General features: G+C 49.4%; 1 protein-coding gene across 1 annotated transcript in view; it reads right to left on the reverse strand.

The window, feature by feature from the left end:
- The window catches only part of birc6 (baculoviral IAP repeat containing 6), a gene marked incomplete at its 5' end in the record, with an annotated part of 90,429 nt that overhangs the window by 45,545 nt on the left and 24,438 nt on the right, over positions 1-20,446 (reverse strand). The window contains 5 exons of the mRNA XM_031579321.2: positions 7,453-7,618; positions 8,663-8,827; positions 11,487-11,704; positions 14,823-15,123; positions 16,639-16,835. Coding sequence (XP_031435181.1) covers positions 7,453-7,618; positions 8,663-8,827; positions 11,487-11,704; positions 14,823-15,123; positions 16,639-16,835 — 1,047 coding nt within the window. The remainder of the gene's footprint in view (positions 1-7,452; positions 7,619-8,662; positions 8,828-11,486; positions 11,705-14,822; positions 15,124-16,638; positions 16,836-20,446) is intronic.

Here is a 20,446-nt window from a genome sequence, read left to right on the forward strand (position 1 = left end):
TTTCCCTTTTCTCTTCTGCATGTGCAGGCTGCCAGACTCCCGTGGTGGAGTGGAGATGGTACCCTGATAATCTCTCTCTCTCTCTTTCCATTGCCCCATATGGCCATCCTCTCCTTGGCATGTGAAGGCATTCGACTGCTCCACTCCATTTCTCCTCTCTTCTCCGTCTCTCTCTCCCCCCCTCTCCATTTCTCATCTGAGACGTGGCCTTAGGTGTGGGCTGTGAGAGAGGAGGTGTGCTGTTTCGCCCATCTTTCCCTGGGGAGCTGTTTGGAAAGCAGGGGGTGTGGGAGGGAGAGGATTTAAAACAGCTCCACAAGAAAGAAACAGCAGCTAGGATTTACCTCTGTATTATAAGCCTGTCAGGCTGTCTGTTACCTTCCCCACTGTGACTAAATTACTCTTCTCTCTCCCTTTCTCTCCCTCCTTTCCCTGGCTCCATTGTGTGTTGGACCTCCCCCCATGCCCGTGCAGAAAAGTGGCTGCAGGTTGGTGACTCGTGTTGGCCAGCAGCATGGGCACCACTGTCTTCACCATTGAGGAGGTGCGGGATCTGGAGGTCAAGGAGGAGCGGGAGGAGTCCATCCTAGCCATGCTGGGCATCATTGGCACAGTCCTCAACCTCTTCGTCATCATCTTCGTCTACATTTACACCACCCTCTGAGGTGGATGAGGAGGAAGAGTTACAAGAAGAGGTGGAGGAGGAAGAGCCGATCTGAACCTTGTAGGCCATTAGAGGCTTCGGAGAAACTTTGCGGACTTGCCCACCCCCTCCAAGAGGAGGAGCTGAGGAGGTGTAAAGGGAACAATGAGCGAGGCACTGGACGCGAGTGAGGTGGAGGACTGGCCCTGTGGTGGAACTCTGGGGAGATAACACTGGGCTGGAGGATGACCAAACTAACGGACTGGTTCACGGAAGGCAGGCACCAGGGCCTAGCCATGACCTGGTGTCTGCACGCCAACGGGTCACCTACAGATATCCAAGAGTTGTGGACGGACGAGGCAGTATGATACGCATGGTGGGGAAGGACTGCTCTGTGTCTGGAAAGGGAATCGTGTGAAGAGAGTGCAACGGATGGCACGGTTGCTGAGGGACCTCTTGTGGCTTGTCGAGCTGCTCGTGGAGGCTTCTGGCCCAGAACAGGAGGCCATTTTCAAGAGAACTACTCTGGAACGTGTGGAATCAATATTTTCAGGAGGGGGGGACTGGCTTTCTCACAGCTCATTGGCTGCCAGAGCTCGCGTTACCCCGGCAACGTGGCTTCGGAGCAGCGGTGACTTTCTCTGCTTCCATCCTGCACGCACGCTCCTACACTCACACACACTCACATGCAAACACATACACACACATGCACACACTCAAATGGCTTCACTTTTCATGCCTTGGAGGATCTCTGGAATGATTTGACAACATTCCTCATGTGCTGATCATCCGAGGGACGTTTCAAATGACTGATCATTTCTATTTTTTCCCCCACCTCCAAGGCCGATGCGGAGGAACACGGGGACGGAGATCTGCAATAAAAATTTTCATCGTGCAGAGAGAGAGAGAGAAATATTTTTATACAACGAGAGAACTCGAGCTGTGGGGATTTAAATGAGGATGAGGACGAAACATTTCAGAGGGACCTTTCAGAGAACAAAACAAAAGGCTCTGTGTTGCTGTAATTTATGTAAACCGGAGCAGACTAACACATCTTCTGTCTTTTTTTTTTTTGCATCTCTTGCCACTTTCTATTTGATTGTTATGGGGTGGGGGGGGGGGGGGCAGTGGGTGGGCTTAATCAAATAATCTCCTAAAGTATTCATACAGTTCAACTTCAGGATAGTGTCAGCAGTCTAGTTTCTGTATTCAAAGGAAGGCTTTTCTAAATGTATATAAAACACAAACACTAGATGTAATACTGTGCAATAGGGGAATTTGAACAATAAAATTGAAACTATCAATATGAGATGACTGTTGGCTCTGTGTGAAATATGATGTGTGTGTGTGTGTGTGTGTGTGTGTGTGTGTGTGTGTGTGTGTGTGTGTGTGTGTGTGTGTGTGTGTGTGTGTGAGAGAGAGAAACCAAAAGAGGGGCACAAAGAGGGAGAGAAGGAATGAGGAGGGAAAGAGAAATGGCCTTGTGTGTGAGCTATACGCACGTAGCTCCATGTAAGTGAGCATCATGGGAGCAATATGCTGAGGTAGAACAGCAGTAATGAGACAGGTGAAAAGGCAGATGGGATGGGGGGGGGGGATGGGGCATGTGCGCAGGCAATCTTGCGCGCGTGTGTGTGTGTGTGTGTGTGCGGTTTTGGGGAGTGGGTGCTGGAAGAGCGAGGGAAAGACGGAAGGTGCAACATAGAGGGAGAGCGGGAGAAGGAGTAAGAGGGAGGGAGGAGATGGGAAGGGCAAAAGAAAGGGAAAGGGGGGATGAGAGAAAGGCAGAGAGAGAGAGAGAGAGAGAGAGAGAGAGAGAGAGAGAGAGAGAGAGAGAGAGGATGATTACTGTTCGTTTCCGTTGGTCTGGACTGTGTGTGATGAACTGGAGGAGGAGGAGGAGGAGGGGGGCGTACGCTGTTGAGATTCAGTGAGTGTGAGCGGCTGGCGTCTGAAAGGGTAAGGTCAGAGGGACGCAGTGGCCGTCACATGTAATACTGAGCAGGCCAAGCGTCCACCACATCACCACATGCATCAGAATGAGGGCTGGTGGCGATGGCGGGGACCTCCCTCACTTCATCTATATACCCGTCCTTCTAGACCACCCTCAGCCCATCCACCACTCCCACCTCCTCCTCGCCCTTGCAAGGCGCAAAACAAGGTGGAACAATTCATTTGTAAGAGCGGGCTGAGCAATTATAAGCAATATTTCCCAGTGTGTGTGTGTGTGTGTGTTTATGTGTTGGAGAGAATGGAACAAACAAAAGCCACCAGTAAGAACTCATTCTGTCATGAGGGAATGGTGACAACAGCCTGGCATCTAAACATACACAATGATCAGTCCGATGGTTCACTATGGCAACTCCAGTGAACCCTCTTGTCTGCATCTTTTCCTCCACATGAGCATCTCAGCTACCACCAGCTCCACCTCCACTGGTTCAGGTAACCAGCCGTGGCCAGAGGCATCTCCTTGCCTTGCCTAGCTAAACACTGCTCTGATGGCTGCTTCTTTTGGAGCAGTGGATTTGTACATGTAGCACAGCTCTGTGTGTGTGTGTGTGTGTGTGAGTGACACTGGTTCCCCTCTATATGTGGGACTGCTTCAGGTAGTCCAAGTGACCACAAAGGAAGGAACCTACCTCATATTGGTGGGGTTATTTCCTTGGAGAAGGAGCCTCCCTACTGCTGCTGATGCACAGAGCCCCTCCCCATATGAACACAAAGCCATATGAATCATCCTAACCTGTCCCTCTCTGTTCACGCTCACCTTTTCTTCTCTCTCTCTCCCCCCCTCTCTCAGCCTGTCCGTCATGCTCAGCTTGTAAATATGAGTGATGGAGACACGTGGACTCTCACTGGCCCCTCACAAATGACACAAGTTTACAACAGCGAACCAGGGAAGAGGAGGAGGAGGAGCGGAGGAAGAGAGAAGAGGGATGACAGTCGGGGCACTTAGAGGGAAAGACAGAACAGGACATATATAAAGTGAGGCGGAGATGGGAGAGATGACTGCTCGCTTCTTTCTTTTGGTTTTTACTGCTCTTTCTATTCTCACAGAGGAGGAGGTGATAAAGAGGAGAACGGAGGAGGAAAAACAAGAAAGAGAGAGAGAGATGAATTGGAGGGGTTGAGAGCAGAGGGAGAGAAGAAACCACAATAGAGAAAGAATGTGAGAAAAGGGGAAGAAGACAGAGGGGGGGAAAACAGAAAAACAGAAAGAAAGAAAGAAAACAGAGAGTTAAACAAGAGGGAAAAAAAGAGAGAAAAGGAGGAGAGGACGAGATGAGCTGTGCCATGATGAGAAGATGAAACTCGGCTAATCGGCGAGGCGCATTACTGCCTCTCGCACATGAAGGCAGGAGGCGCCGCCTCTCCTCTCCTCTCCTTTCCTCCACTCATCCCCCTCACCTCTCGTTGTCTTGTTCTCCTCCTCCACCTGTTTCAGCCCTCTTCACACAAACCACTGCCATTCATTACAGGACCTGTTTCACAAGCTTTTTCATTTGGGGGGGGGGGGGGGGGGGGGTTGTGTGTGTGTGTGTGTGTGTGTGTGTGTGTGTGTGAGGGGGTGGACAACTGTGGAGGCAGGCGGAGAGAAAGAAATGAAAATTTCAATTAAAAGAAATGAGTTTGGCGGTGACATTAAAAGGCATTACCTCTCACTAATGGCTTAAGTTCCCATGATGGAGTGCTCTGCGTACGGCGCTGTAATGCATCCCGAAAGGATTGGCCAGACACCGATGACTAATGCCCGACAACGCCGCGCGCGCCAACAGCCGGCTCCCAGATCAGCGGGAGAAATGAGCACTCCTCCGGCGCCGCCAATTACCCGGCGGAGGAGGACGGGCGGGCGCTGGACGGGCGGCGCTGGATTGAAATAGAGACTAGAGGGGCGAGAGGAGTGGTGGTAGTTGGGATCTTTGGTGCCGCACATAAGAGGCAAGCCAGGTGGGTCACCTGAGATCCACCGTCACATATGGCCAGCATCATACAGACCTGATGCAAAGCTGTCACACACACACGCACACACACGCACACACACACATCTCTTTTAAGAGGTAAAGCACCTCCTCTTTGCTGTGCAACAGTCAGCATGGACACAGTCTCTATAAGCGCTCAAGAGGCTGTCACAAAGCCAATGGCCGCAGCATGACGACAGCCATCCAATTATTGCATGCTGGCCATTTAGAGTTCCGTGGGAAAGGCTGAGATAACACGCTGCTCCACACTAACAGCAATAAGCTTGGATCATAGACATGGAGGGGCTATATTGGTGCGTGTCCGTGTCGGGGCCCGGGACAGGCAGCTGTACTTCACAGAGGAGTGTGATGGAGTTCCCTCTCTGCCCCCCCGTGTCCCCTGGTGCTTCGCCTTCCTCTACCGCTCACAGTCCCTTTCTCTCCATCTCTGAGACTCTCAAGAGAGTACTGCCCCTCTGAGGCGTGGCAGCTCTCCATCCACATGCCCGACAACTCATTCCAGGACGAACACACACACACACACACACACACACACACACACACACACACACAGACACACACACAAATGCATACACAGTATAAACTCACATACACTCTGGCTTATTCTTAATGCTTTTTGGAAAGTTATATACCCCAGCCATAGCATCAGCTAGCAGTGACAGTAGGCATCCTGCAGGCAGGTTATTAAGAGGAGGCTGTGCATTGGAACAGCAGATCGGGAGCCTGGAGCATCCATCTGTGGCTTTGGACTTGTCTACACTACGCTGATTGAGCCTTGCCATCCACAAAATACATGAGTGAGAAAGAGAGCTTGCTGAACAGAGTGTGTGTGTGTGTGTGAGTGTGAGTGGGAGAGAAACAAAGAAGGAAAATACAGAATGAAAGTGCGTGTGTGTGTGTGTGTGTGTGTGTGTGTGTGTGTGTGTGTGTGTGTGTGTGTGTGTGTGTGTGTGTGTGTGTGTGTGAGAAAGGAAGTGTATGAGAGGGCAAATAACTTGGAGAAAGACAGAGAAAAATAGCGCAATAAACGAACAGAGGCCTGGTATCCGCATGTCCACAGACCAAAGCAGGGTCTGATACAGGCGGCCAGCAGATAACGAGGACTAATTACAATACTCATCTCTTTATCTACTTGTATTTAATTAGCAATGCAAAGAAGCAGAAAAGCAGACTCAAACACCAAGAACTTGCAACACACACACACACACACACACAAACTTAGAACAATGCACAAACTTCTCTCCTCCAAATTGATGCCCATGCCAATGTAATAGGTGCTTGAAATGTAATGAGCCCTAAATAAGGTTCAGCACTGAAGCACACTTCTGAGTCATTAATCACAACAGTGGGGGGACTTGGTGTTTAATACACAACTTATCAGCCAGACTCACTGTGCCACTGAACATCGTGAGGGCCTCGCTTTAGAGAGCTGTATGGAGCGGAATAAGGTGGTGGCGGGTATGATGATGTTTGAGTAACTCATCAACTACAGTGTGCTCTCACTCACACACACACACACACACACACACACACACACACACAAAATGAAGAGCTTACAAACAGCAAACACCAACACGCTCATACATCTCATTTCAACTTCAAAACTAATTTTCAGCCTCCCCACCAAAAGCACTGTTTTGTTGATTGCCCGCCCACACACACACACACACACACACACACTTAGTATTCCTCCATACTTCTGGAGAGAAGCGAGAACAGCGCAGGCTGGCTGGCTGCAGTGAATTGTGTTTGTTCCAGCGCGGAAAATTAGCTCCTCTTTATTGCGCGTGTGAGCATGCACACACTCTCTCTCTCACACACACACACACACGCGCTGCCTGTCTGCCGTCACAGAAATAATAACTGTTTAATCCACTTCTCCCTGCAATAATTACCAGCAAACTGAGACATAAGTTAATTGAATTAACGTGTGTGTGTGTGTGATGGGGGGGGGGGGGGGGGGGGCCTTTCAGCATGCTATGGAGACAAAAGAGGAGCAAGAGGATGTTGAAAGAATAGAGGCATCTAATTGAAATGGCTTCAAGTTTATTGAACTTAATTGGAGAGTTACGCTCGTGGAAAACAGAAGCAGTCCCGGAGATGGAGATGGAGAGAGGGAGGGAGAGAGAGGGAGGAGTGCCACCTGGTGTTTGGCAGGGTCATGGCTACTCACAAATCAATACCCCCACAGCCAGATCATCTCACTTTCCCACCACCAGTATAACAGCATGCATGCCAGCTAAGTAACAACACCTCAGCTGGATCCAAACTAACTACACAAGCGACTCAGTGCTGTCTAACACCGGCTGGACCATCATTATTGGCCAGCTCTGTGCAGCCATCTTGAAAAACAGCACCATTCAGCTCACTGGCTAATGTGAATTAACCTCTGGCATTGTGAAGCACTTCCTCACCCACAGGCAGAGTTCAATATGGTTCCAGCCTAACTGCTGAACAGAAACAGCTTCAGCATCCCATAGTCAGTGATCCTGGCCATCATCTCCTGCCCAGGGTCAGAGAGTTACCAACACATCCAACAGCAATCAGCACACACCCACACACACACAACCACAGACCATCTGACCATTCCTGCAGCAACAAACATACACTCCTACGCAAAACAGGGAAGTCCATCCATCACATCAGGCAGACAAGGACACCGCAACCAAAAAGTCATGGGCTATTACAGTAACAACAATCACAGACAGAAACATCACACACACACACACACACACACACACACACACACCAGAGTGTCTCTGAGCATTCCTGCACCCCCCCCCCCCCCCACACACACACACACACAGACACACACGCAGCGTAACTCACCGGAGTCGTTTCGCAGGTAGGAGGACATGGCGGGGATGAGGCAGGACTGGCTGAGCAGCTCCTGCAGGACAGAGGGGAGGGCGGCGCTGTTGTGGCCTCGAGTCTCGCTGCTGGGGGCCTCCCCGTGGCTCAGGCACCCTGCTGGGTTTATGTAGCTGGCCAGAACCTGTGGTGGTCACACACACACACACACACACACACACACACACACACACACAGGGTTAGAATTTAATACCACAGCCAGATTTGATTTAGCACCACGATGCACAGTCAAGTTTGAGCTCCCAACAATGATATTCTGAGTGTGCCACTGCACCGCTTGTGCTGATTAGTAGAACACAGTTTGGGGGGCATGGACCTGCAGCTGAACTTGGCAGCTGGTCCCCTTATGGCCTGTGAGTAAGATCACCCTGCCACACCTGCACGCGCTCTCACACACACACACACACCTTTCCAGAGTGAGTAGGACAACCACATAGAATATGAATGAGTGTGACATTGACCTAAGCAGACAGGTCACATGCTCCAGCTCCTGTCATCCCCCTGCATAACAGATGCGCTGAAGCTGAAGCATGTACATATAGAGGCATGTGTACGGCACACAGACAAGCACAGCAAACCCTACAGCTGTTTACTGCTTCAAGGACGGGCAGCTTCTCAGAGATGCTACACACAAACACACACACATTCAGGCAGACAAACACTGGAGGCACAACACAACACACCTCAACAACCCTAAAACTCAGTGATATTCCATGCGGTGTGGGTCCGATAGAGTAAGTCAAGACAACCTGTGTGATGTTTTATATGTTGTATTGTAGCCATTTCTGCCCATTTAACTTTCCTATGGGCCATCTGCAGTGGTTAAGCAATGGGCTCATAAGCCAAATACCACCATTACTGTTACTACAAAACACACACACACACACACTCCCCAACACAGAGACATACACAAACATACTCACACAGAGAAACACACACACACACACTCACACAGAGAAACACACACACAAACACTCCCCAACACAGAGACATACACAAACACAATCACACAGAGAAACACACACACACACACACACACACACACACACACACACAGAGAAACACACACACACACACACATACACACACACAGAGAAACACACACACACACACACACACACACACAGAGAAACACACACACACACACACACACACACACAGCGCTTACCTGCAGTAGGCAGGTAACGTGCTCCTCCTCCAGGCGCTGTTTGGTGAGGGCCTGCTCCACGTCCCAGCCCGAGGCGGTGGAGCCGGTGCCGAAGCCCGTGCCCTTGGCCCAGTACAGCTGCTGTTCCTCACTAGTGCCTCCAGCGTGGCCAGATACCACCTGTGGCTGGGCAAAAACGCAGGGCGGGAGGTGAGGATAGAAGGATAGGATAGAGGAGGAGACAGAGGAGAGGAGACAGGGAGAGAGAGAGAGAGAGAGAGAGAGAGAGAGAGACATGGGTTGGGGAGTGAGAGAAATGGATAGGAAGAGACAAAGAGAGAGAGGGGAAGGGAGAGGCCAAGTGAGTGAGACGTCTTATTTACTTGTTCCTAAAATGACAAATGACAAGTGCAGACGAGCGTTATCCGTTCATGTGTGTGAATGTGTGTGTAGAGGAGGAGATGAGCTGGTGTAGAGTTTGTTCAAGGAGCCTATCCACAGTCAGTAACACATGCCGCTATGATAAATACCAAAAACTGTGTGTGAATAACTAATACTAGGACCCAACTGGGAACATCCAGACGGAGAGCCCAAACAGCCCACAGGGACCGAGAATAAGCTTGTGGTGAGGAGAGCACACATCAAACCAGAAGCTCGTGTGTGTGTGTGTGTGTGTGTGTGTGTGTGTGTGTGTGTGTGTGTGTGTGTGTGTGTGTGTGTGTGTGTGTGTCCAGGCATCCAAGGACCCTCCTACAATGGGGAGTTGCATAAGGAAACCGAGCGGGCGTGTCAAGGCAATCAACTTCACTTAAGAGCACGTTACTTTCTCTAATGGGCCAACTTTGATGCTCACCCGCCTTGACATTCTGCGTGAGCCTGAAGTCAACTACAAGCACAACGTGTGGACATTCACAGTCCAAGAACGCCCAGTCACCATGGAAATGTTGCCAGCCGTGTCTATCAGCAGAGCTGAGGGCGTAAGGTGGTTGGATGTGTGTGTGTGTGTGTGTGTGTGTGTGTCCGCCAAAAGCATTCCCCCATGGAAGCAGCTGTCAGCCTGGGCTACAATGGAGCGAGTCCAACACTTGCATCATTCGCCAACACAGGCCATGTTATCCCTTCAATGACCTCTCCCCCCTCTCTGTCTGTCTATCCCTTCCTCTGTGTGTGTGTGTGTGTGTGTGTGTTTGGGGAGGGGCTGTTTGTGCTTATGTCATCAGTTAGAGGGCAAACTGCTGCTGAGTGACTAAATGTGACAGTACCAATCAGTACTGGTCAAAAATGACGAGAGAATCCTAATGATGGTGGTTCAAAGGCTTAAATGCTAATGAACAATGCCAAGCATAAAAGGCAAAACAAAGGACATGTCCAGGTTGTATTGTGTTGGCAATGGCCAGTAAACAAAAGTAAAAATCACAGCACACACCAGCGGGTTAAGTGTGGAGGTCAATACTCACAGACTGTGGCTAAAATGAGAACACACTGAACACACTGCACACAGCTTGTGCCTGGTGCTCCCCTGAGGCCCAATGTCATTTCAGACAGAGGTCTGTGTGTATGTCTACGTGTGTGTGTGTGTGTGTGTGTGTGTGTGTGCTGGACATTGAGCGCCACGGATATGACTTATGCCCTCGGCATAGCAGAGGGGGTGGGCGAAGACTGATCACTGAGCTGGCACTGATAAATCAGCATCACCAACGGTCACTTTCACACACACACACACACACAAGAGTGCGGGCGTTGACCGCCAGCTCCTGCCACCGCACTCTTATCTCCGACTGGCGCCCACAGTAATGGCTGCCCGCCCGCCCACCCCAAGGACAACCATTACCACGGTGACAAGGTCCTGGCCACTGCTCAAGCCAGCAGCCTGAGGAGCCGGCCTCATGCCTGGAAACGCCATAAATCCACACAAAGCAACTAAAAAAAAAAGCAGGGGGGGGGGAGGGAGGTACACGAACAGGAAATATATTCCCTGCTGACATCAGTGACGTGATGCTTTAAGCTGAAGTGTCACAATACTGGCACTGGCACCATCTGATTTTGTGGCTTTTTGTCTTTGCCACAAGAAAAGGCTGGGAGGGTGTGCCATCAGGCCAGGCACCCCAGAGGTGAAACTGAATCAATCCTTATCCAAGCCACTTCATTTTGGACATGTTGTGCATGTGTCTGTAGACACAAAAGGGAGGCTGGTCTTACATTAGAGAGAGAGGGGGAACAGTTATGCAGCTAGTCAAGCAGGGGGGCCTGTGGAAGGCAAGAGCCACTGGCCTGGTCAGCTGGGCTTAGGCAGGACCTGTGTCAGTCTCAAAGCTGAACATCCTCATGCTCTCCCCAACTCACACAAAAACGATGTCATTAAAGCTCTGTTGTTTAAATATTCATGCAAGCACAGGGGCATTTGCCCCATCCACTGGATTTTATTTTAAAACACTGTAACTTTTGACTAATCTCTTGTTTCATGTCCATTCACTTAAACTGCATACAGCTTGCATCACACGGGAGAAGCTCTTCCTTCTGCAGTGGATGTGTTCAGAATTGAAGAATTAATTAAATTTTTTGAGTCCTCTAGAGATGGTTATTTTTCCTCCGCTGCTCAGAAATGGCCACACACACACACACACACACACACACACACACACACACACACACACACCATGACACACACAAACATTACTGCTTCGTACATGTAGGATATGGTGGCAGAAGAGTGAAGATCTGGATTGAGTAAATGGTTCAACTGCGTGCACTAAATTGGCAATGAAGCAGGGCACGTGTAAAACTGGAAGGAGCAAGTTGTGTGTGTGTGTGTGTGTGTGCATGTCTGTGTGTGCGCGAATTTCACCTCGCTCTGGCTGCCGTTGGTGGTGGGCACCCGCGGCGCGTGGTGGCTGAGGGCCGACAGGCAGGCTAGGATGAGGTGGATGGCGCCGATCTCCAGGGCCATGCGGCGCAGCAGCAGCCCGTCGTCCGTGGTGAGCGGCGTGGAGCTGAAGAGGGCGCGCAGCACGTGGAAGGGCAGCGTGGGCAGCACGTTGGCCGAGGGAGACTGCAGGATGTGGCCTGGAGGGGGAGAGAGAGAGAGAGATGTGTGCAACATGAGTAGGGGAATGAGCTAACGCTTAGGGTATACTGCAAATGCACTTAAACTAAGAAAGATTAGAAATGATAGATTAGGCCTGATTCCTTTCCAAATAACTTCTAGAAAGCGAAGGGAATGTTCTTTACGGAATGGCAGTAAACGGTTACAAAAGACAACCCTTTGTTCCCCAAGACAGAGTTCTTAAAATCAAGCTACAACAGTAATCCTCAAAGAGAAGTTCATCAGCGGGGCCTTTTTCTATCAGGATAAGGCAAAGAATCTTTAGATTCTGGATCAAGGCCATTTTCAAAGACTATGTGCCATCAGTGATAATAATTAATTTAATGTGAGAGATGATGTATTCAAAGTGCCTTTGAGCGACTGGCCTGATGTCAGATTTGCTGATGGTTTGGTGGTCTGCGTACATCACAATGATGTCTGAAGGACCTTGTGTGGTCAGTGTCCTCCTTTTGATTTTGCAGCCTTAAGTTATAACATATGTTTAACTGTCTGGCTCTGTGTTTGTGTTTGAAAGACAGACAGAAAGTATTAACAAGAACAATAAATGTCTAATCACCGACTGGACGTGTAGGACCCTCCATCCCCAGGGAGACACTACAAGGGTATGGCGAAATATGATCTCATCAACCAATCAAACGCCATGACTGGCCACAGAGGAGATGAGGGCAAACTAAGTCACAGCGGCCGTGGACACACAAACGCATGGCCACACACACACACACACAAACGCATGGCCACACACACATGCGCACGCACACACACACACAAAACATGGCAGCCAGGGACTAAGGACGACTTCATTTGGCAGGCTGATCATGTATGGGCTGCGTGACCGGTGTCATAACACAAGCTGGCTCTGGCAAAACACTGACCATCAATCACAGGCTACTGCTGTTCTCTCAAAGACTGGGGACAACAAGGGAGAACAAACAGTCCCACACACACGCACACACGCACGCACACACGCACGCGCACACGCGCACACGCACGCACGCACGCACGCACACACGCACGCACACACGCACGCACACACGCACACACGCACACACGCACACACGCACACACACACACACACACGTCAGAGCCAGTCAGAGTTGTAATCTATGAAAGGGCTTTGTTCACATTAAACAGGGAGTCGTCTTGTATCCATTTCCCATGACTCCCGGATACTAGTCCTGTCTCGAGGACAGTGGGCCTTGTCAGGAGATGTTAAAGTGTGTGAATCACAAACGGAAGGATCCTAATTCACTCTGCCCAACTACAATCGCTGTCAATGGACGGAGAGAAGTCGGCTACATTATATCACTGGCCGGCTTAGCTTTTCGACAGTCGATGGAGCGGACGCATTGATCGACCACGCCGGCCAGACCCAATCAATCAGCTGTCTGTCAAGTGGAGTTTGGGCACTTGAAGAAGTGAATGAACCAGCACTGGGATGTCAATTGATTTCCCTGCAAACATGCGCTGAGACAGATAATGTGATGGTAAGATCTTGCCCTCCTTTACCAAAATACTAGGACTTAGGGATGGGCATTCGATTAAATTGTCTTAATCGATCGTCGGGAGAATTAACGATCGATTTTCGATTAATCATTAATATTTTTATATTAAAATTCACTATTTATAGGCTATATTAAAATGCAGTGAAAATAGAAAAAACACAGCGTGTTTCCTCATTGAGATATTTATTACAAGATGGACAACTCTTGTGGCAGTTAAACGGGATCCGTTCAATGGTTACACTTGAAAATATGCGCTGCTGTACTCTTAAGCAGCGGAGCCGACAGCTAGAAGCCGGTGCTCATAAACACAACTGACCTTCGTTTTTTTTTCTCTCTAACTAATTAATCTCACGATTTGAAATTCATTCAGCTAGATTCATCGTGATTAAAAGTTTGTTTTCTTCTAAAGACTAAATCTTATAAATTAACGAGTAATCACTTCATTCATTATTTTAGACACTGTTGTTTAATTGTATTTTGTTCGTGCTCTCTCGCCATCAGCCAAGGAATGTATGCGAGACACAATGGTGCCCCTCGACGGTAAATCGTAAGAATTGTCCCCTGAAGCAATTCGAATCACCTCAGTCAGCCCACCGTCTTCAACTATGTTGATGGGCCGACAGTCACCCGCAACCTAAACTGCTACAGCGTTGGTAACCTTTTCACGGACTGGTCTAGTTAATTTCCTAGAGAAGTCGTGGAGTGTGGGTTGGCGACCATCTAACCTGGGACTGCTTTCTGTCGGGTGCTTTGCATTAAGGTGATAACTTAAACACGAGCTGCTTCTGTGATAGCTACATTCAGCTTGACAAATGCTACATACAACTTTAGTTTTGTCGATTGTTCTGTCATTTTGCCTCTTAAACAGAAACTTTCCGCCCAACAATCCCTCAGCTCTCTCCATCTTCAACTACCGTCTCGGTCTCTTCTATCTAACTGACTGCAGACAAGGGGCGGTTTCGTGCCACGGGTCAACGCGCACCGGAAGTAAACAAAGTTGCGTTAACTGCGTTCAAATATTTGATTGCATTAATCTCCGCCACAATAATCTCATAGAATAACGCGTTAACTTTGACAGCCCTAAAATAAATAAATTACACGCACACTAAGCAACAGAACATGCATTAGTTTTAATCGATGAAAAAATAATTTCATCGAGGAAATTCTTAATGATCAATTAATCGATCGTCGATTAATTATGCCCATCCCTACTAGGACTACACCACGACTGTTGCATTGGGTCTGGGTGACACTGGAGGGAGACTCCTGCTGTATAGGACCAGGCAGTAGTTTATACGAAAATGGCATACAGACTCGCACAACAATGATGCGATTCGGAAGACATGATCGAAACACAGTCCACAGAAAGAGCACGCTGTGTCTTCATTTGACGTTGAATGTACTAAACCTGCGGCTGATCCTGTAATCAACGCATGTCATCGCACTCTAACTTGCGGTGCCCCTGAAAGGAACCACTTAATCATGGGCGCATTTGAAAGGAAGCGCAACAAAGGAATCATGAAACCACAGAAAAGGAAATAAAAGCCCCCGGACTGCATAAGTCTCTGGTACTTACTGCCCTCTCCGTCGTCCGTCACACCCAGCACGAGGCGCAGCAGACACTGGGCATGCTTGCGTTCCTTGAGCAGCACCTCGGCGTAGCCGGGCAGGCGCAGGAAGAGGCCGAAGGCGGCCAGCGAGTGGGCTGGGATGGGCGACATGGTCTGCACCGGCGACTTGATGGGGGGCGGCTCGGCGGCGATGGTCTCCGGTGCCTCGTAAACCAGCTCGCCCGACTGCTCAATGGTCACCCACTCAAACTGGTCGCTGTCCTTTGGCTTCTCCTGGGTGCTGGAAGCCACGACCGGGGCGCTCACCTACAGAAAGAGGGAGAGAAACGGAGAGGAGGATGGTGAGGGGATAAATAAGTGATAAAGTAGTAGTCAGCCAGGAGAGGGGGGTGGGGTGTGGGCAGAAAGAGGAAGAGAGAGGGTGAGGGATATGGGGTCAAGGGAGAGATCAAAAGAGACACACACATCAAGGAGAGATGGGAAAATGAGAAAAATGTTAGAGGTCGGAAGTTGTCTAACGGGCATAAACAAGATGTGCTGAGTCTGGAGAGGTGTCAGTATGATGTGAGAAGTCAATATCAAAGAGATGGCTGGAAACTGTATGTTTGTGTACACTGAGGTCATTACAGCTAGGTGGAAGGGCACTGGTGCAATGGAAAGGGAACCGGGGGCCTTAAGCCAAGCAAAAACACAAGGCTTTGGGTCTCTGAGGGCAGGTGTGCTCTGCTGTGCATCTAACTTCAGGCTGTCTAAGACATGGCTCCAGGACTGATGACACAGAGGGATTTCTTTTTGTATTATTATTTTTGAATGCAGACTGCCTTCAAGAACTCACAAAAGAACTTCTGATCACACACTGAATAGGTTCTTTCAATTATTTATCAAACCTGGACACACAAGCAGGCCCAGCCTTCCATGGAGGGAAGTTATATAATGCAATACTGACCAAAAATGGCTGAATAATTCAAACCTGCGGAAACAGACAGGATGTGAAGGTGGAGTGGGGATAAGGTGGATAAAGCGGACCAGCGGACTTATCTGACTCAGCCTCTGCCGTCCACTCTCAAGGCTTTCATTTCCCTCTAGCTAAGAGGCACAGCCCCTGCTAGGAGGGAGGCCACATGGCCAAAAACAGACACTCACCTACATCTGCAAAGCTAAATCAGGTGGGGAATCGATCTTTTCACCCGAAAATGTTCAACTCAACCCTTTCCCCCCCCCCCCCCCCTTCCGTTCTGAGATACTAGATCAATACGACTGAAAACAGCGATTCTCATGCAATGGTGGTGTAGGCTGTGATGGGTAGTCAGGAGAGAGCTGCTGACAGGACAGACTGGTGTGTGTGTGTGTGTGTGTGTGTGTGTGTGTGCTGTGGATGAGTGTAAAGCTGCTGATGAGCGCGGCAGAGAGCTGCGGCACTGATTGAGGTAACTGGGCTGAAGCACTGACAGGCCCTGCTGACGCTGGAGCTGAAGATGCCGGAGGATTTAGATGCAATGCTATTTGGCGATAAGCAAGTTCGTGTGTGTGTGTGTGTGTGTGTGTGTGTGTGTGTGTTCCTACAGTCACTCTAGCATACGGATGCCCCATCACTCCTACAGATTCTGGCTGCTCCTCATGAAGTCTGCATCAACCCAGTAGTTTAAGACCAAAGCAGCCTCAGTAGACTCATGCCCACACACCACCCACCAGAGGGAAGACCTCCATGACTGCCTAGGTCTATGTTCGTTTCTCAACATTTAGGCTCAGCCTTCACCGCTCCGCCCGTTTGTCGCCGTGGCAGACGGAGGTTGTGTTGCGTGGGCTGCCTGTGGGCTGTACCTGCTGGATGACGTCAGGGTAGAGCATGGGCAGCCTCTCTGCGATCAGCGCCAGGCCCCCCATGCCGGCAAACACCTGCAGCGGGGACTGGATGGGGTTGGTCTCCAGCAGGGACTCGTCGATGGCTGCGTCCAAACCCTCCTCTCCCGGCGTCATGGGCTCGTCCTCGGGACAGCTGCTCAGCATCTCGCCGTGCTCTGGAGAGGGCAGGAGAGAGGGAGAAAGAGAGAGAGAAAGAAAAAGAATGCAGGGAAGATGAAGATGGAGTTGCAGAGGGTGACAGAAAGAGGTGGAGAGAGCGAGTGAGTGAGGGAGGGAGAGAGAGAGAGACAGTTGAGGGAAAGAACAAAACAAACTTCAGAAGGACAATAAACAGAAGCACATAAACCAAACTAACAATGGCACAAAAACTTTGTTGTGAAGATAATTCACACAAACCCAGGCACTCAAACAACCAACCCACTGATGAGATCAGCGATTGGTTTCACAAAAGAAAGAGTAGCACACAGAGAAAGCAATTATTGAGGAGGGACGGGGAACCAAAGCGGAAGAGGCGCACACTTCTGAGAAAGCGGCCGCTCCCGCCGCCGCAGTCTTCCTAAAGGTTTACGTGATGGGGGGGTGGGGGACGTGCTTTGTGTGAGCGAGTGGATCCTTGAGGAGAGAGGATACAGTGACTGACTTTAGAGATAGAGAGAAAGGGAGAGAGAGAGAGAGAGAGAGAGAAGAAAGAAAGAAAGAGAGAGAGAGAGAAAGAAAGAAAGAAAGAAAGAAAGAAAGAGTAGAGGATAAGACCGAGCCCTTCAGTCATCCCTCTCTCTCTTGCTCCAGCTCCTCTGCTAAGTCACAGTGACTGAATAAAACAGCAGATGAAGGGTGAGGACTGGGTGACCGTGAGGACAAAGACTGATTTTCAGTTTTGCGTGACTAGCTGTTTTTTTTTTTTTTTTTTTTTAAAGGTCACATGAAACCAGGTGTTGACTCACAGGTCTGCGCAATAAACACACAACAAAAACAAAAACAGGAGAGTGAAAAACAAAAAAGAAAAGAAACAAAGAGAAAAACAAATGAATTATTCAATGCCGTTCTCCTGCCGGGATTCAGTGTGCTTTTAAATAATGGTGAATTCTGACTAATCAGGTATACAACAGCAATGTTCCGTCTGGACCTTCAGATTCAATTAGATGCGAGGAAGACAGACAAAGTCAGAGAGTGAGCGAGTCCATTAGTGAGGCAGGGAAGGAGACAGTAGCACAAAGCAGAGAGTGAAAGAGTGTGTGTGTGTGTGTGTGCATGTGTATTCCACTGCAAAGAAAGACAGACAACACAGAGAATATCTAAGCAGACCCAGAGCGTGAGTTATGGTTGCGCGTCAGCCGCAGCTAAGCCTCAGAGTGGAGTTGGCAAACGTCTTCCACAGAGTACTGAGGAGATCGCTGTCTGCAGGTGTGTAATCTGCCATCACACACACGCACACACACACACAGGCCTGCTTATCTCCTATAACCATCAACCGATCCTAGGAGAAACTATATCTTGAACATTCATCTGAGCACCTCCGAAGACATCCAAACACTGGTGGACCACTTGAGTGTGCCGTGGAGAGAACAACAGTAACCTGCCTGCAGGGCTAAATCCATGAAGCCTAGAGCCTTAAGAGCAGAGCAGGGAGCTGATAAGAGTGATCTGACTCTGTTCATCCTCAGACACACACGTACATGTAGCCCCTGCTGCTTAAGAGCCCTGGGCCCTGAGCACTGTGCATCTTTTAGCCCGGTACGATACACACTCCTCTCCGAGACATGAGAGGGCTGGCGTCACGCACGGGGGGGGGGAAACCAACCGGCTGCTAAAAGGCTCAGCCTATTTTACCAGAGCTTTTAGGGGAGGTCCTGGTCTTCCTTGGCCTCTATAGGGTCCTGAAGGTTAGCGGTGAGACAGCAGTTTCTGCAGGTTTGACTTAGTCAGCTTTCCTGCCGACTAAGAGACTACTTTCCTCTCTCTCTCTCTCTCTCTCTCTCTCTCTCTCTCTCTCTCTCTCTCTCTCTCTCTCTCTCTCTCTCTCTCTCTCTCTCTCTCTCTCTCTCTCTCTCTCTCTCTCTCTCTCTCTCTCTCTCTTCTCTCTCTCTCTCTCTCTCTCTCTCTCTCTCTCTCTCTCTCTCTCTCTCTCTCTCTCTCTCTGCAGCACCTCCTCTACGCTGATAGGAAAGGGCCCCTCAGGTCCATCTCCAGCTGAACATCCTCTCAGTCTCCTCTGGTGGAAAACTGGAGGGTCAGTGCATGGAAGAGTGGCCCTGAGGGAACACTGTGGATGTCCAAAGAAAGCTTTTAAGGTAAAGAGCACATATGTGAAAAAGGAAGCCCAATGGCTAGAAAACCACTTAAGCACTAATCAGATGATATGGGTTGAAAAGAGAGAATACTGTTATTTGAAATACAATTAACTTGGTTGATAATATTAATAATGAACATGCTCATTTCACAGGAGTTTTTTCTAGATTCGTTTCTGGATTGGATTGAAGTAATTTAAAATGAATTCTTCAGAATTAAAAAAATCAAAAGATTCAGTCAGTCTGCACCACCATATTGTACGCTGAATGCGCTCGTATCAGTGGGTGGCAGTCCACAGGTGGCTCTTGCTGAAGCGTGCAAAGCGGGGGTGACGGCTAGCTGCGTTCCCCTCCCTTGCTCTCTGCTACTGGTCACTGCTGCAGTTGCCACTCACCCTATGGGCTCTGGCGTCACACTCCAACAGACACAGAGGCGCGCACACACACACACACACACACACACACACACACAGACTGGCACTTACACACAGATACATGGGGTTCTTTGTTGTTGTGACATCAAGCGTAACTATCTGTTTGCACTGTAGGATAAACAAACTCACAACAAATAGAGGGGTGCACATTGCATGCAGTGAGGACGGATTTAAAAGAACAAAGAACACCAAGGAAAACAAAACTGAGAGAGAAAAAAAACAAAGGAGGGAAGAAAGAGAGGAGGGGGGAAAAAAAAAAGAGAGAGAGGATAAGCAAGCTTGAAAAAAAAAAAAAAAAAAAAAAAAAGAGAAGCCCCGGCATGGCAAGGAGAATGGTGAGGAGGAGAGAGAGCGGCGTGGAGAAGGGCAAATAAGGCCGAGAGGGATAGCGAGACACACACACCGGGGGCAGTTGTGGGCATGATCTATACACCACCGGCCCCGTGGTTTCAATGTCAGATTAAAAGCACATCTCCGTGGCAGTCGACGGCTTTTTCTCAACAGGCCCTCCACTTTACCAGACGCGCTCACTCCGGCATGATGGGGGCCTGAGAGTAAGGCTGCCTGCCTGCCTGCCTGCGCAGCATGGAATGCTAATATACAAGAGAGACACGAGTGTGGAAATCACTTGAGCAGCACATGCCTCCGACCTGGATGCGTGCCCGAGGGCAAGCGGAGGTGTGGACGAACCGTGTGTTAGGGCAGAGAAGTGTGTGTGTGTGTGTGTGTGTGTGTGTGTGTGTGTGTGTGTGTGTTTAGACTTCTAGAGCAGATCAGTATCAACTCAAGCTCAATACGGGACCACAGGCCGCTGAGGAGACCAGAAAAAATTGTCTAAAATTACAAACGTGACCTTTTCCCAAAGAGCACTGGTGGTGGTACAGAGGAGGGGGAGGAACGGAGAGTTACGAGGACTCTGCAGGGAAGAGATGAAACAGACTCACGAAGGAAAGATGAGCTGACTCAGAAACATTGTAGCCATCCTTCAGGTGAAATACACCCTACCCACAACTTCTAGACAATGTGGATTTGAATTAGAAAAGG

The sequence above is a fragment of the Clupea harengus genome, chromosome 13 (genome assembly GCF_900700415.2).
Source record: "Clupea harengus chromosome 13, Ch_v2.0.2, whole genome shotgun sequence".
NCBI lineage: Eukaryota > Metazoa > Chordata > Actinopteri > Clupeiformes > Clupeidae > Clupea > Clupea harengus.